Source organism: Vombatus ursinus, unplaced genomic scaffold, assembly GCF_900497805.2.
Source record: "Vombatus ursinus unplaced genomic scaffold, bare-nosed wombat genome assembly UNPS02014861.1, whole genome shotgun sequence".
Taxonomy (NCBI): domain Eukaryota; kingdom Metazoa; phylum Chordata; class Mammalia; order Diprotodontia; family Vombatidae; genus Vombatus; species Vombatus ursinus.
In genome coordinates this window covers 13,904,271-13,919,893 of record NW_020954639.1, presented here as the reverse complement: position 1 = coordinate 13,919,893, position 15,623 = coordinate 13,904,271, and the positions used below count along the sequence as shown (strand labels likewise).

The following is a 15,623-nucleotide window of genomic DNA, read 5'->3' as shown; positions in this document are numbered from 1 at the left end:
AAATCAACCATCTGTCCTAAATATACAAAATGGGCCCATAGAGTTTCTATGTGACCACTCACTTTCTTTGACCATCTTATCCAAGTTACCAGAATTCAGCGGGGACAGGCCACTTTTGGACTACTGGTCTGTTAATATTGGAAGTCAGTGAATGATGTCCTTAAAATAGTCTTGATCTGCCTGTCTAGGTGAAATGCCAAGGCCTCGTTATAGACCTGGGAGACAGTGGAGACCTGGGCAAAAATACTTAGAGTAAAATAGCTCCTAACTTCCATAAATGTGCATAGGATAGTTTTAAACACAGCTTTTATTCCCAGGCATAAGACAGATATAACATCACTGGTTTTTTTTTAAATCTCTTTCTGATGATAACCTGGAGGCCTCTTGGTCAATGGATGGGAGGGTCTCAACTTCTCAGAACAGAAGCAAGCAAAAGTTCATAGGTCTAAGAACCCAAAGGGGACTTGGTGATTGTCTTGCCCAATGCCCCCATCTTATAGATGAGGAAATGGAGGCCCAGAAAAGGTAAGGGGTTTCACCAAAGGGACTTGGGTAATAAAATATCAGAACCCAAGGTTTCTGGGTGGAATCCAGTGATCTTCCCACTACATCATGCTCCTTCCTTAGTAGTACAGAGGGATTTGTCCCTCTGTACTACTCAGCTATCATATTAATATATTAATAGCCATCATATTAATGTCATATTAAACATATTAATATGTTTGCCATATTGAATTGGATTTTCCAAACCATCCTCATTTCTCTTTTTTTTAACCAATGGGGACTCCTCAGGCACTGTCTGTCTCTTACAGACTACAGTCTACAGACAAATTAGAGCCACACTTTACCCCTTGCAAGAGCTTTTCAGCTGTAGGAACAAAACAAAGCAATGACAAAGAAACCCAACTGCCCCCCCCCAAAAAAAACTCTCAAAATTTCAATAATTCTGAAGTTATGAATCAAATATACTTAAGCATGTATCAGTAAGCACCCAAAACCACTAATTTCTACAAGTAAAGCAGAACAATGTATCATAGAGTAAGATCATATATCCACCCAATTAAGAAATCAGTATCTCAAAACAACCATTTAAAAAGTATGATATATAATATAATATATATTATATTATATCATATGTGATTATAAACCTCTCCATCAGTTTACTCATCTGTCAAAGGAGGGACTTGGCCAAAATGATCTCAGAAATTCCTTTTAATTCACATTCTGCAGGTCTATGATTCTAATTACTTTCTCAGTATCATCAGACTAGGGGAACTTAGGTACCAAGGAGGGAGAGTATTGGAAAGAAAGAGCTATTATTATTCAGCTGTCATTTAAATACAACATGCTTCCTATAAACAACTATTATGGAATTTGTCAAGACTTATTTTTAAAAAGGACAAATTAATGAAAACTGTCCTTTTTTTTTTTTGCTTCCTTAAGACTTGGCCTAAGGTAATTATAAATTATATCATTTCCAATAGTAAACAGAAACACAAGTTTCCATAATTTAAAAATATCACAACTCTGGTCTGGAAGGAGACTTGGATTTTTCCTGGGTAAGAGTATTTTCGCATCTACAAGACCAATTTTCACCTAGAGAAATTCTTGTTTAATTTTAGAAACAACGTGGGGAGACAGAGAGGAAAAAACAGCTACAAACTGAATAAAGAAAACACTGCCATGACCAACACAGAGAATGCCCTGCTGTTTTCACTGACCGGGAAAAACGCTTTCACAGAGTTTTTGTTCCCAGGCAGAGGACATCTTTGAAGAGCTTATTTGGTCACATCTCAGTGTAGCGGGCTTACAAAACTAACTTGATTCAGTGTGGCTGGGAGTTACCCACTTAAATGTCCTACACACAGAAGGAGAATAAACCCCTTTCTGTGCCAGCTTTGCACTTGGCTTGAATTTTTACGACTGACTTAGAAGCCCTAGGGAATGAAAAAGTCTCTTAATGGAAACACTGACACAGTCTTAAATATAGTGGCATGAACAGCCCCACTATAAAACTGCACAAGGGATGTGGCCACTGCAGAAGGCGTTGAAATGCACAGAATTTATCAGAAAATCGCCAACAATTGTTTTACTCATATACAACAGCCAAACTGTGAAGACTAGGAGACACAGAAGCATAATTACTGCTTCAACATTTCTAAGCACTTGCTTTTTCTTTCCCTAAGAAAAATGCTACGTTTTGTAGCATTCTTATCCTTTCATATTTACAGCCTTGCTCCAGCCTTGGGTCTGGTCACTCTTGTCATACTATTTTAACATATATAATCTCTCAAAGGCCAGGGAAAATTTTTCAATATCATCCAGAAGAATCAGAGCTCATTTTCATATGAGACCAGAACATGTGTATATGACAACTTTAAAAAATGTCCTGAAATATGACTCAGAATATTAGAAATTGTCAGCTAGTTGAAAAAGTCAAGCCATGGAAGACTCATGAGCTTTTATTGTGATCTTTCTGAGTTTTTGCTTGGATTTTGCTGTTAATGGTTTTTTAAAAATATATGTTTATCTTACTTTTACATTTTTCTATGAATTAACCTGTATATCACTGTACTTGGTTTTTGAGACATGCTTACTTTCATTTCCTAAACTGCATGTTTTTTATATCGCTTGGGATTTTCTTGTCTGCCTGGGTACCTGAATGATGCATTGTTTGTCAGATTGACACAATGATCACCCATCATTCCAGATGACTAATGATAAAACATACTACTGACCTCCCTAGAGAGGTGTGAGATTCAGGATGCAGAATGAGACATCATTTTTTTGCACATTGCCAATGTGGGAATTTATTTTGTGTGAATATGCATATTTGTTAGTTTCCTTTTTTATGGGGAGGGTATGAGAGCAAATAAATTTTTGTTAATTGAAAAAAAATTACTTCATTGCCCCCCCAAAGATGCATCATTTAAATATGTTGCTATATATTAATGTTTGATTGTTTCCCTTCTTGGCTTTAAAATCATGTTTTAGAGTCATTTAGGGCCTTTCTCTTGACATATACCCATAGTATATAGCAAAATATTTGAGCCTGAAGAGGAAGCAGACAGATACAGGGCCATGGAGTCCATCTGTCTACGCAACAGACTTGAGATTTCTTCAACATTTATTCTGCTTTCATTACATTGACCTCCTGAGCACCACATGAAGAATAGAAAAGGCTAAAGAAATGTAGCAACATAATCAGAAAGATGCTTGGAAACACATTGTATACATTTTCTAAACTGAGCTGCCTTTGAGCTTGGATGCGTCTGTGAGCTAAGCAGAGCTCTGTCTAGAGTGGGCCCGTGTTTCCTCAGTGGAACCCTTTTGCCATTGTCAGACTTCGCTGAGTCACACATAAAGTACAGAGGATGAATGGTCGTCTCTGAATAAGCCTGCAGATGTCTCTGATGAAATTTGTGTTCCTGTTTTATGTTCATTTGCTGTTAATCAACCAACTCTGAACAGCGTATGGGATAATGGAGGAAATTGATGTAAATTCTTTGAGTTACCCTCCATGAAGAAAATGCTGTTTTCAAGAAGCGAATGACTGTGATCAAATCCTGTGCTGTGAACTCTGGAACGAATTTAACTGTAAACACCATCACCTTCTTCTTGATCAGATCAAAGGATCGTAGACTTAGAGCTGGGAAGGCCCCTTGAGATCACCAACATCATCAACAACATCACAGCTTCACATTTACTGAAAGACCAGGATGTTCACAGTCCTGTTTGACATGCTACACAGCTCAACTCTATTTGACTTAACTCTTCATACTTCCATAGGAACACCCCACTTAACCAGAGGACAGACTTCTGGCAACCTCAACCACCTTGAACAAAGCCCTGAACCAGAAAGAAAACAGACAAAAGACCTCTAGGGTCATTCTTTTCTTCATTTGTTCAATAACTACTCATCACTCGGGATTTTGTGCTGGAAGAAACCTTAGAGTTCACCCAGTCTTCTAAGCAACTACCATGTATAAAGCACTGTAGGGGACACAAAATTGAATAAGGTGCACTTCATGGAGCTTACTATAATGCAAAATGAGAAAATCACCATAATGCAAAATGGAATGTCAAACATAAGGGAGGTTCAAAGCAAGTGTTGGGGGAGCTCAGAAGATAGTAAATACTTCTAGCTGAAGAGAGAGGAAAGAATCAGAGAAAGGATCATAGAAACAGTTGCATTTGACTTCAACCTTTAAGCATGATTAGACTTTGCACAAGTAGCAATTGAAAAGGGTATTCCAGGTGGAATAAATAAGATAAGCAAAGACACAGAGACAACAGAACATGATGACTGTGTTCAGGAAATGATAAGTCTGGTTTGACTGGCATAAAGGATAGAAGATGAGGACGGAATAATTTATGATCAGATCATGGATGGGCTTTGAATGCCAGGATAAGGGGCAAAGGTTTCCTTTGATAGACTTTGGGGAGTCCCTAAAGTTTTTTGAACAGGGGTGATATGATTAGAGCAGTGTCTTAGGAAGATTATAGAGCAATGGTCTGTGGTACTGTGAGGCTAGAAAGGATATTTGAGTAAATTTGTGTGTAAAACTAAGCTTATTGATCTATAAGCCTGGGACAAAAGATTGGAAGCAAAAAAAAGCTCATGGATCCTAGAAGTTGAAATCCTGAGATGTAATGGCTAACAGTGAGAGAAGAAAAATCCAAGAGAAATCCAGCAGAACCAAACTCGAGAAGGAAATGGCTAGATAACTGAAGATATCACCCATGGGTGATCGATGTATCCTAATGATGACCTGGATTCATCAAGGAAATGTTAAATTTCGTTCAGTATACTCAGCATGGCATAGGAGTCAGGAAGACCTGAGTTCAAGTCTCTGCCTCATACTAGCTCTGTGACTCTGTGCAAATCACCTAACTTTTCAGCACCCTGGCCAACTCTCTAAAGGGCAGGTTAGATCTGTCAAGATCACAAGAGTTTATCAAGTGTTCCCTAAACCAATGAAATTATAGATGTAGTCCAAAAATTACTCTAGTATCCATAAAGTGTTAAGAAGTCTTGAAGAAGTATATTGGTTGGCCCTCTGTGGTGGATTTAGGGAAGGACACCGGACCAGAGTTGTACAGGATGGAATGCATAGATGGGTTGTAATTTGAAATACCTGGAAGGAGTACCTACATAGAGCCACTGGGGCATTGGCGTATACTCTATTTAAGGAAGCAGAAAACCGTGAAGCACATTTCACTGAAACCATGGAAATGGTTCCTGTGAAAAAGATTTGGTGTTTAAAGGGTAAACTCCCATTATCTGGAAAATGACATTAGGTGGAACACATCATTCATGACTGAGGAGGAGTTGTACTCCATATATGGCACCAAGGACTATGAAAATTTTCATGGTGTTCCTTAAATATAACTAGCTGGGCCAGCTATTGCAGATTCTATTCTATTCTACTGAAGAGCCAACCAGTAATTTTCATGCCTGGAATGGAATGTCTGAGAATTCAGATAGAGAACACTCAATTCTTTCACTAAAAGTAAGGGTGCATAATACCCATAGGGGACCATGAATTGAGAAAACAGTATTTGAAGGTTAATGCTCAAAAGGAAGTTCTGGCACATATAATGCTTAACATCTTTAGTAACTACCCACGGACGCCACTCTTGCATTCCATGACGGTCTAACCAGTTGTGAACAAGTGAAATATATATGAATATAAATATAAATATAAATATATATATATTTGAGCAAGTGTATATATACACATACACAGAGATACATTATGAAGTGATTATTCATTTTACAAAAGGATTAACCATAGAATTTCTTTCAATAGCTCAACTGGTACTTCAAAAAGCTTTAACTTACAAAAACACATGATTTATACACTTCAGAAAATCCCCAACTAATCAATCAATCATGTTCCAAAAGTTTGTGTGTAAGTCATTTGTTTGGAACTCAGAAATATTCTCTCATAGAAACAACATTATAAATGGTTTAATACCATTCCTAGGCTAGCTTATTTAGATCTTTATATACCTGAACAATGTGCTAATAGTCTTAATGTGAGTCCTGAGAGGTGGGGGTGGGGCATACATGCCAACAGAGAGGAGAATTGGAGGGTGGGGGCCCAGAAAGAAGGAAAAGAAGTTGGAAAGGGGAAAGAGAGAGAAGGAGACGATGATAGACAAAGAAAGAGATAGGAGGAAGAGAAGATGGAAGGGGAAGAGAAAAGGAGGAAGAGTTTCCTCCTTTTCTGATATATGGTTGGTTCTAGGCATAATTTTGAAATAAGCCACCTCTAACAGGTTGCCCCTTCTCTCACACCTTCCCATGATTCTCTCTTCAGGCTTCAATATCCTGATACTGCCCAAGACTCTAACTGAAGAACTCTAGCCCGTCTTGCCCTACCCAACTCCCTAAGCCCAAACCAAAGTGCCATTGGCTCAGGGCCCATCCGTTCTTTTCTCCAGTCTAGAGGATTAGTCAGCTGTTCTCCTTCCCAAGGCCAAACCCTCTAACTGTGCCCTTGATCTCATTCCCTTCCATCTCATTGGAAACTTGCCCCATAGATAATTTCCTTTTTCACCTTCAGTTTCCTGCTCCTTCCCTGCTGCTCATAAATATATCCAACTCTTCCCATTCTTCAATAAGACCATTTGACCTTGCCATGTCCTCAAGCTAACTTTTCCTATCTCTCTTATCTTTCACTGCCAAGCAACTAGGAAGATTTTGTATTTATTGCCTTCACTTCTTCAACAAAACATTTCTCAGCCCCTTGCAATCTGGCTTCCAATCCTTCCATTGTACTGAGATTGTTCTCTCAAAGGTTACCAAACCTCTCTTAGCTGCTCAGTCTTTTCCCAGTCCTCCTATTTGAACTTTCTCCAGCTTTGAACACTATTTGACCTTGTGGATCACCCACCTCCTCTAGGGGTGGAATCATTTTCCTAAAATGCATAGCAGGTGGCAGTCATTTGGTAGGTTGCATTCTTTGGGCAGCTATATGGTGCAGTAGATAGAGCACTGGGCCTAGAGTCAGGAAGACATGAGTTCAAATACAGTCTTGAACACTTACTAGTTGTGTGACTCTGAGCAAATCACTTAACCCTGTTTGTCTCAGTTTCCTCATCTGTAAAAATGAGCTGGAGGAGCAAACGGCAAACTACTCCAGTATCTTTGCCAAGAAAACCCCAAATAGGGTAATGAATAGTCAGATACACCTGAAATGACTGAATAACAACAATCCTGTTGGCATCAAATCAGAATTGTCTTTGTGTCATAAATACTTGAAGACTGAAGTAGCAACAGGATCTCTGAGCTGGTCCTACAAAGTTCCATTTTCTTCCTGCTCAAGGATCATTTACTCTTTTACTTTCAAAACTTACAGGATTGTGGGTAGGTCTTCCCTCAACAGTTTATATCCTTCAGACTTCCTTTTCACCGGTGAACAAGATAGATGTCCAGTTTTCAAGGTAAGCCACATTTCAGTACAATGCAGTGTAGTGGAGGACTAGTCAATGCAGGCCCAGTTCCTGAAGCATGCACAGGGTTCTGGGTGCTGAATGGTCACCTGGAGCCTCAGGGAGCATGCTTCCAGAAATGCACGATGATGTGAGATGGAGGGGCCCTATTCGGAGTACTTGTAGGTATTCTGTGACAGTTTCCTGCTTACTCCATGGCTTTTACCTCACCGCTGGCCCAGAACTGAGTGTCCACACAAAGGCCATCAACTGAAGAACTCAAGCTCTCTCTTTCCCTGAGGCAAGAAGTGCTGGATGCCTCTGGGTAGGGAAGCATGGCCATTGGCTGGCTCCCCCCTCCTGGGTTGACAGGTGGCCTTGAACATGTGATGTTTCAGTTTCTTCTGTCTCTTGGTCTATTCTATTCTGCTTTTGGATGAATGAGTGTAAGAGATGGAGCAAACCAGGTCTTCACCTTGTGAGTTTCAAAAGGAACTAACTACGAGAGGATCAATGATGGGTGTCCATGACAGAGACTGCCATGGCTACCACAGCCAAGTGGAATGAGGCACCAGCACAGCACCGAGGGAAATACCTGTGAGATCCCGCTCGTCATTGAACACATTCAGTAAAGGCACCATGACTTATAGGCCAGGGGGTACCTGGGCCAGCTCTCATGCCACAGCTGGAAGTAAATGCGGAGGGGCAAACTGTTTAGTAGCAAAAGAATTAAGTCTGAACCCACTCTCCCCATGAGCTGAGATGCAAAGAACAAAACGTACCCCATTGTGGGGGAACATTTTTGATTTGGGGTCAAAAATACCTTTGTTTTAGTCAATTACTATCAATTGGTTAGTTGAAATTGAGAAAGCAAATGGTCAAATTGATATCAGGAAGATACTAACAGATACTTGCAATTGATATTAGAGGAGAAGGGTAAACAATGAGGACTGGTAAACAAAAGCATTAGAAGAACCCCACAGCTCCTCAGGGGTAGTTCTAGAAATTCTGAAAGAAGATAGAGAAATAGGGAATTTGACCTACCAATGGTGTTGGGATTGGGAATGAGTAAGCCTACAGAGACAGACACACATACACATGTGTATATGTAACACATGAGTAAATATACATATGTATGTGCCTATATACATGAATATATATTTATGTATGTGGATATGTATATATGTGTGTGTACATAAAATATAGAGTGTCAATCCTTGCAGATGATGCAGTACTTGGCCCTAGCTGATTCTCAGATGGGCTGGGAAGAGTTCATTCCCCAGCCAAGGTAAAGTGGGGCCAGTAGAATCTCCTAGGCATATGTGTCCTACAAGGAATGTGGGTGGGATCCTATCTCTGGAGGATGGAACAAGGAGAGGCTTGTTTTTGTGTAAACCCAAATCTGTCCTTATCTAGCCACCTTTTGGGAAAGGGACCCCACCCAGGGATTACAGAGTATGGTTGGTGTCCTGAAAAGTTCACTTGTGTTCCTTGGCTATACAGACATGTAATCAACTTTTTGTGGGATAACCAATTCTTCTTACATCTGAAAATTATAATTTGATAATCTGACATCACAAAAGTGGCTTGTAATGTTTCTGGACAATAACCAGAGCTTGCCTGTTACACGGGCATTTGGCAAACTTCAATTTGGATGATTTCATCGAAAACAAAATGCTGAGTGATCATTTTTCCTTTATTTTTAGAAATACAGTTGTGCAATTATCTTCTTAATTCTAACCACTTCTAATTGTAGATGTTGTTCTCATAAATGTTTCAAACTTCAGACCTACAGGCAACTCACAGGAAAAAAATAATTTGCCTCTGCTCTGGTAGGTTCCAGTAACATCTCCAATTAGGACTATAGTCTTGGGCTCCAGTTCTCTGTCTTCCTCCCTCCTTCCTTTTCTCTCTCTCTCTCTCTCTCCCTCCCCCCCCCCCCCCCGGAAGTCATTCTTTTTTAAAATGAGAGGAACAAAGGAGGTAGCAGTGCAAGGGAAATGAGAGAATACTGGAATGAGAGTCAGAAGGTGTGGGCTGGACCTAATCCTTGAATCACTGCTCATTTAGGTGAGTCACTTCCCTTCTCTAAATTCTGTTTCATCACCTGAAAAGTAGGATAATAACACCTGCTAGGATTCTTGCAAGGTTCAAATGGGACCATAGAATTAAAGGTGATAAACATCTACAAGACCATCTAATCCAACCCCTTAATTTTTAAGGTGAGGAAACTGAGGCCCAGAGAGGTTGTGATTTGCCCAACTTCAGTCGGTCAATAAACATTTATTAAGTGTCTACTGTGTGCCAATCAATCAAAAAGTTTATTAAGCTCCTACTATGTGCCAGGCACTGTGCTGCTAGGGATTCAAAGAGGAAAAAGACAGTCCCTCCCCTCAAGGAGCTCACAACCTAATGGGGAAAACAAGCAAAAATATGTACAAATGTTCCATACATATCAAGTAAAAGGAGTGAGATTCCACCCAAGGTCCTTTGACTCCATATCCCATGCTCTTTGCCCAAGCTTGGATCCAAAGCAAATGCACTGGTGGGGAATGACATTTGTCAAATTCCTGGTGAACCTTGAAGTGCTATGTAAATGTTAGCTTTTATTGTTAGCTCATTTAATTCTGAGAGGGCATTAGTACAGGAAATATTGCCTCCATTTCAATGATGGGAAAATGGAGGCTCAGACATGAAGTCACTTGTGCAAAGGTCACACAGCTAGTAAATCCTCAAGGCAGGATTCTAACCCCAGACTAGCACTCTTCATTAGCATTATACAAAGTTACCTTAGTGTCTAAGGGTTATTGAGACCATAGAGAGATTTTCAGGATTTTTGTGCAACAGCTAGAAAAAAATCAAAAGGATTTCTAAACAAGCCATGTGGAAGAAGGAAAGCTGCCATACTTCTTTCCACAGGGTGAGGGGCACCTCGGATAATCCTGTAGGAGCTACAATAGATAGCTTTGCTACATTTTTTCCATGAGAGACAGTTCTCTAAGGTTCTGATATGAAATCAATGAATTAATCAACAAACATTTATTAAATACCTACTACGTGCCAGGCACTGTGCTGGTGCTGGTGATACAAAGTCAAAAACTGTCCTCAAGGAACTTATATTCTGTCAGTCTGAAACTTCACAAGCAGGTCTTAGAGCACTGGGACATGATATTTTTTCTTCCACAACAGCAAAATTTAGTTACACATATGCAGGGGGAAATAAGTTTTTATGTCTAAGCTGCTTTCTCTCAGCTTGTGTAACTAAAAATGCTTTGATTTAAAAATAAAACTTGGCTAATAATTAGCTCATAATATGGACCAAATGCATTTGGAATGTTTAGGGAGGAAAAAAAAAAAGCCAAACCTTAAATGACCTAGACGTTTAACTTTGAAAAGTAGTCCCTAATGCACGCACATTGCCTAATGTTCTTAAGAGTTTATATTTTACCACCTCTGAAAGCAGTATGCTTTTTCCAAACAGTAAGCATACTGGGCAAATGATGTAATGATTTGTCTTTTTTTTTTTTTTAAAGGAACCTTAAACTACCGAATGTCAGAGCTGGGAGAAACTTTGAAGATCTAGTCCACGGGTCTTAAAACTCTTTTGTATCATGGAATCTTTTGGCAATCTGGCAGGGCCTATGGTCCTCTTCTAAGAATCATGTTTTTTTTCAGTGCATAAAATAAAACATATAGGTTTTCAGGGGAAAAGAATTATATTGGACTATACTTATCAAAATTAAAGAAGATCATGAACCCCAGATTAAGAAGCCCTGGATTAGTCCAATTCTCTCCACGTGGCTCATCTAGTGCCACCGTAGGACACTCCAACTTGGGTTTTCTGATTCTAAATTCAGTGCTAAACAATTAAATGGAACCTCTAGTATTCAATATGGAAAATTGGTCTCTGGACAAAATACCTGAAGACGTCATCAGGAAGTGAGACTGGCCTCTTTTGCAGAATTAAACTGACCTAGCCAACCCACCTTCCAAAAAACACCAAACATAAATGTTTATATATGTGTACGTATGTATTTATTAATTCTAAATATTATACATAAACATATTGTATATATACACACACATACACACATATACTTTTTTCTTGGAGGGTTTGGAAGTATACATCTGTATATATGTATATGCGTGTATGCACAAACATATGCATTCTGGTTTGGAAGTGTATGTGTGCATACACATAACAGACATGCACATACACTTCTAAGCCAGCATGCATCCATATCACTCTACCTTTATTTCCCATCTCCTCCACGCCTCTAGGGCAGACTCTGCTTTTACAGTTTTCAGATTTACAGTTCTTCGGGCAGCTAGGTGGCACAGTGAATCGAGCTCTGGCCTTGGAGTCAGGAGGACCCGAGTTCAAATACAGCCTCAGACACTTAACACTTACTAGCTGTGTGACCCTGGGCCTCACCAAAAAGCAAAAAACAAAAACAAAAAACAAAAAAACAGATTTACAGCTCTGACCACACTCCCTGTAAAACCTCAACCCCCCCTGTGCAAATGTCCTCTAATATGAGGCTTCTCTAAAAACTTAGGGGAGCTGGGTCAGGGTAGAAATTTTAAAATTGTCATTGCTTATTTTTTCTCTATCTGAAAGCTGAGTTTATCCATTATTTCAGCCTTTCCCATGGTGCCCTTCTCAAAGGCTTCATCCTGCACATCTCAATTCTTCTTCTGCTAGTCACCTCTGGCCTCTATTTATTTTGACTACAAGTTGCAGACAAGGTGCATACCTACATTGGTAGGGTATTTCCTCACCTGGGAGTTCCCTATACCACTGAAATCACAGGACTAGTCTCCATTTCCATTCTCTTTCTTATGCTACAGTCAACTGGTCACTGGCTTAGGAGCTAGGTGACCAAAAGCAAGTCACTTAACCTCCTTAAGCTTGGATTGCCCATCTACAAAGTGGGGATAATAATACCCATAACTCTTACCTTATAAGGGCCCTTTGTGATAGTTAAATGAGATAATGTGTGCAAAGTACTTCGTAAATCCTAGGCACTATATAAATGCCAGTTATTATCATCATTGATTTATACAACACAGATAATAAGTGGCAAAGCAAGGATGGACACTCAGGTCAGGTCTTTTCCCACTACGTGACTTTTTTTTGGAGCTCGGTGTTCATAAAGGCCAACATCAACCCAACCCTCCAAAAGCACATCTACACTAAATGAAAAAGTCCACCTGTATCTCCTTAAAGAGGTATCATTCTTCGCCCACCCATTCAACTCAAGTATTGTAGTAGCTAAAGGTACAATCTATCTCTGCTTGATGCACACACACGATAACAACAACAGCAAGAGTCATGCCTGGAAAGCACAATGCGGGCCCCATTTCAATTCTGGCCAAAATAGGCAGCTGAAAAACAGACGTACCCACTTACCTGTTCGATAGACAAAGTTGCCTTCAGTTTCTGATGATGATGGAGACACCAGCTCCTCCTCAAACTCATTGGAACTAAATGACCCCGAATGGTTTCTCTGTCTCATTTTTTCCATCATTGCTGCATTTGTGGCCATGACGTGTCGCAAAGAGTCATTAAGGTACCGGTTCAACAAGCTACTCTTGTATTTGGGGGGTGAGACGTAGTCCTCATTGGTGCCGGGCTCTGGTCTCACTCCAGTTTTGATCACAGAGCTCTCTGTTTTAATTACTGCATGGTGAACTGGGTTATTATACCCTGATTCATTCACGTGATTTCTTGGGGGATTTTCTCCATCTGAGGGAGGCAAAAAGTTCTTAGTAGTAAAATAAATGTAATAAAATAGGTGTGCTTTTACCTAACCATTCAATTATGAAATGTAACGATTAGAGACATATGAAGGTCAACCCTTTAAAAACAGTATAGAACTTATCTTTGTGTTTAGGGCTTAAAGTTAAATGTTTTAGAAATAAGACCTCTAATCAACACAATGACCAAACAGGATTCCAAAGGATTCATGATGATACATGCTACCTACATCCTGACAGAGAGATGGACTTAGGGGGTAGAATGATATACATACATACATACACATATATGTGTATATATATGTGTGTGTGTATACATATACATACACACACATATATGTATATATTTGGACATGGCCAATGAGGGAATTTGATTGGCTTGACGATACATATTTATTATAAAGGTTCCCCTTCCCCCAAAGAGGATGAGTGGGGGGGAAGAGAAAACACATTTTAAAAATTGGAATAAATAAAATTATTTTTAAAAATAAGTTAAATCTCTTGCTAAAATGAAAGTAGAGGTTGTTTGTACATGTCCCTCCCCCCTGCCATGTTAATTCAATTTTAATGACTTTTTCAGAGGGTGTTATTCTGACACATAACTCCTTAAACAAAGGGAAAGTGTAACAAATCTGTTGGTCATTTTTACCATTACAACAGCAAAGTTACCTCATGCAATAAAAAAGAACCAATATGGCACCAATAGGTCTTATGGGACAGATCACTAGCTTGTTAAAAACAATTAAAAATCAAGGTAACCTTCTAAATCCAGGAGCAAATAAAAAAAAAATTCAACAAACCTTCAGAACACGAATCATCACTGCTCACACTGAGTCTTTCTGCATTTCCTTGCACATATTTGTTGTAGAGTTTTATTCGCAAAGCCCAACTCAGATCTGGTTGCCGGACAGTATTCTTAAGGCGACGTCTTGCATTAGCAAACCAGTTTGACACCTAAAAAACAAATAAAATTTCTCCTTTGATAAAATTTTAAGACCTTCCCCATTAAGACCTGTATTTTCTCAGAAGGGAAAGGTGGGTATCCAATACAGTCAGCACAAAATAGTGACAATAGCTTTAGATAAGGAATTAGGAAAGACCTGGATTCAAAGCCCATCTCTGATACCTAGTACTTATGCATAGGCACGTCAACTTTTCTGAACCTTAGCCTCCTCGTATCGAAAGTGGAGTTAACAATCCCTATAGCCCCTTTCTCATGGGGTTGTTGTGAGGATCAAATGGTATGTAACAACAAAGGATCAATCAAAGAGTATTTAGAGTGTTGAGAATGTGTTATTGGGATGATAGTGGAAGTCAGCAGGAAGCACAGATTTGGGACAGGAATAGGATTAATTCAGTTTGTACCATGTGGATGTTGATGGGAATGAGATAATGACAATATCTGTACAGAGACAATATCTGGATTGAGTAGACAATTATAAGTGCAAGTCTTGAGCTCAGGAGAAAGGTCAAGGTTGGAAATACAGATTTGGGACTTATCTACATCTCGTTCATAATTAATGCTATAGGAGTGGAAGAGGTGGAATGGCAGAGAATATTGAGAAAAAAAAGAAGAGGGACCAGAAAAGAAGTTTGGGGAAAGCCTGTGTTAAGGGGGCAGAAAGAAAAGGATCCAGTGAAGGAAATAGAGTAGTAGCAATTTAGATACATAGAGGAACCATGATAACGTAGTGTCACAGAGGTTAAGACAGAAGAGGTTTGAAATGGAGTGGGGCACACACATAGTCATTAAATACTTATTGAATTGAATGAAATAAAGCTATGGGGTTCAGGGGTTAGAGTGCTGGACCGGGAGTCAGGAAGACCGGAGCTCAATTCCAGCCTCAAACACTTACTGGCCCTATGATCTTGTGCACTTCATCTGATCTCTATCTGCCCCAGTTTCCTTAACTGTAAAATGGGGATAATAACAACACCAACTTCACAGAACTGTTGTGAGGATCAAATGGGATAATATCCGTAAAGATCTCAGTCCAATGCTTAGCACACAGTAGGCACTTAATAAATACTTCTTCCTTTTCTCTCCCCCCCAGTTAGATTCCATTAAAAAGTTAACAAAGGCTATGACCTGAGTCACACTTATAGTAGGTATTTATCTGAAGTACAAAACACTCTTGATCCAGGACTTTCAACAGGTCAAATGTTGTCTCTCTACCCATAGTTGTAAAGGTACCTCTTCATGTTTTCTTATTTCTTCATGGTGTGACCTTTTATATTTAGGTCAAGCATTCATTTGCAGTTTATGGTGGTATGTGGTGTAGAGTGCTAATCTAAACCCAATTTCTCCCAAACTGCTTTCCAGTTTTGCTAGCATTTCTTGCAGGACGACCCTCAAGAGGATAGACTATCCTTTTAGTCTGAAAGTGAAGCCTCTCCTATGCAAGTAGGTGATAGCAAAGAAA

The 15,623-nt window shown here is 39.4% G+C and overlaps 1 protein-coding gene across 1 annotated transcript in view; it reads right to left on the bottom strand.

Moving 5' to 3' along the window:
- The window catches only part of MKX (mohawk homeobox), a 108,025-nt gene that overhangs the window by 70,119 nt on the left and 22,283 nt on the right, over positions 1-15,623 (bottom strand). Inside the window, exons 4-5 of the mRNA XM_027841619.1 lie at positions 14,001-14,154; positions 12,854-13,189 (exon numbers count right to left, since the gene is read on the bottom strand). Coding sequence (XP_027697420.1) covers positions 12,854-13,189; positions 14,001-14,154 — 490 coding nt within the window. The remainder of the gene's footprint in view (positions 1-12,853; positions 13,190-14,000; positions 14,155-15,623) is intronic.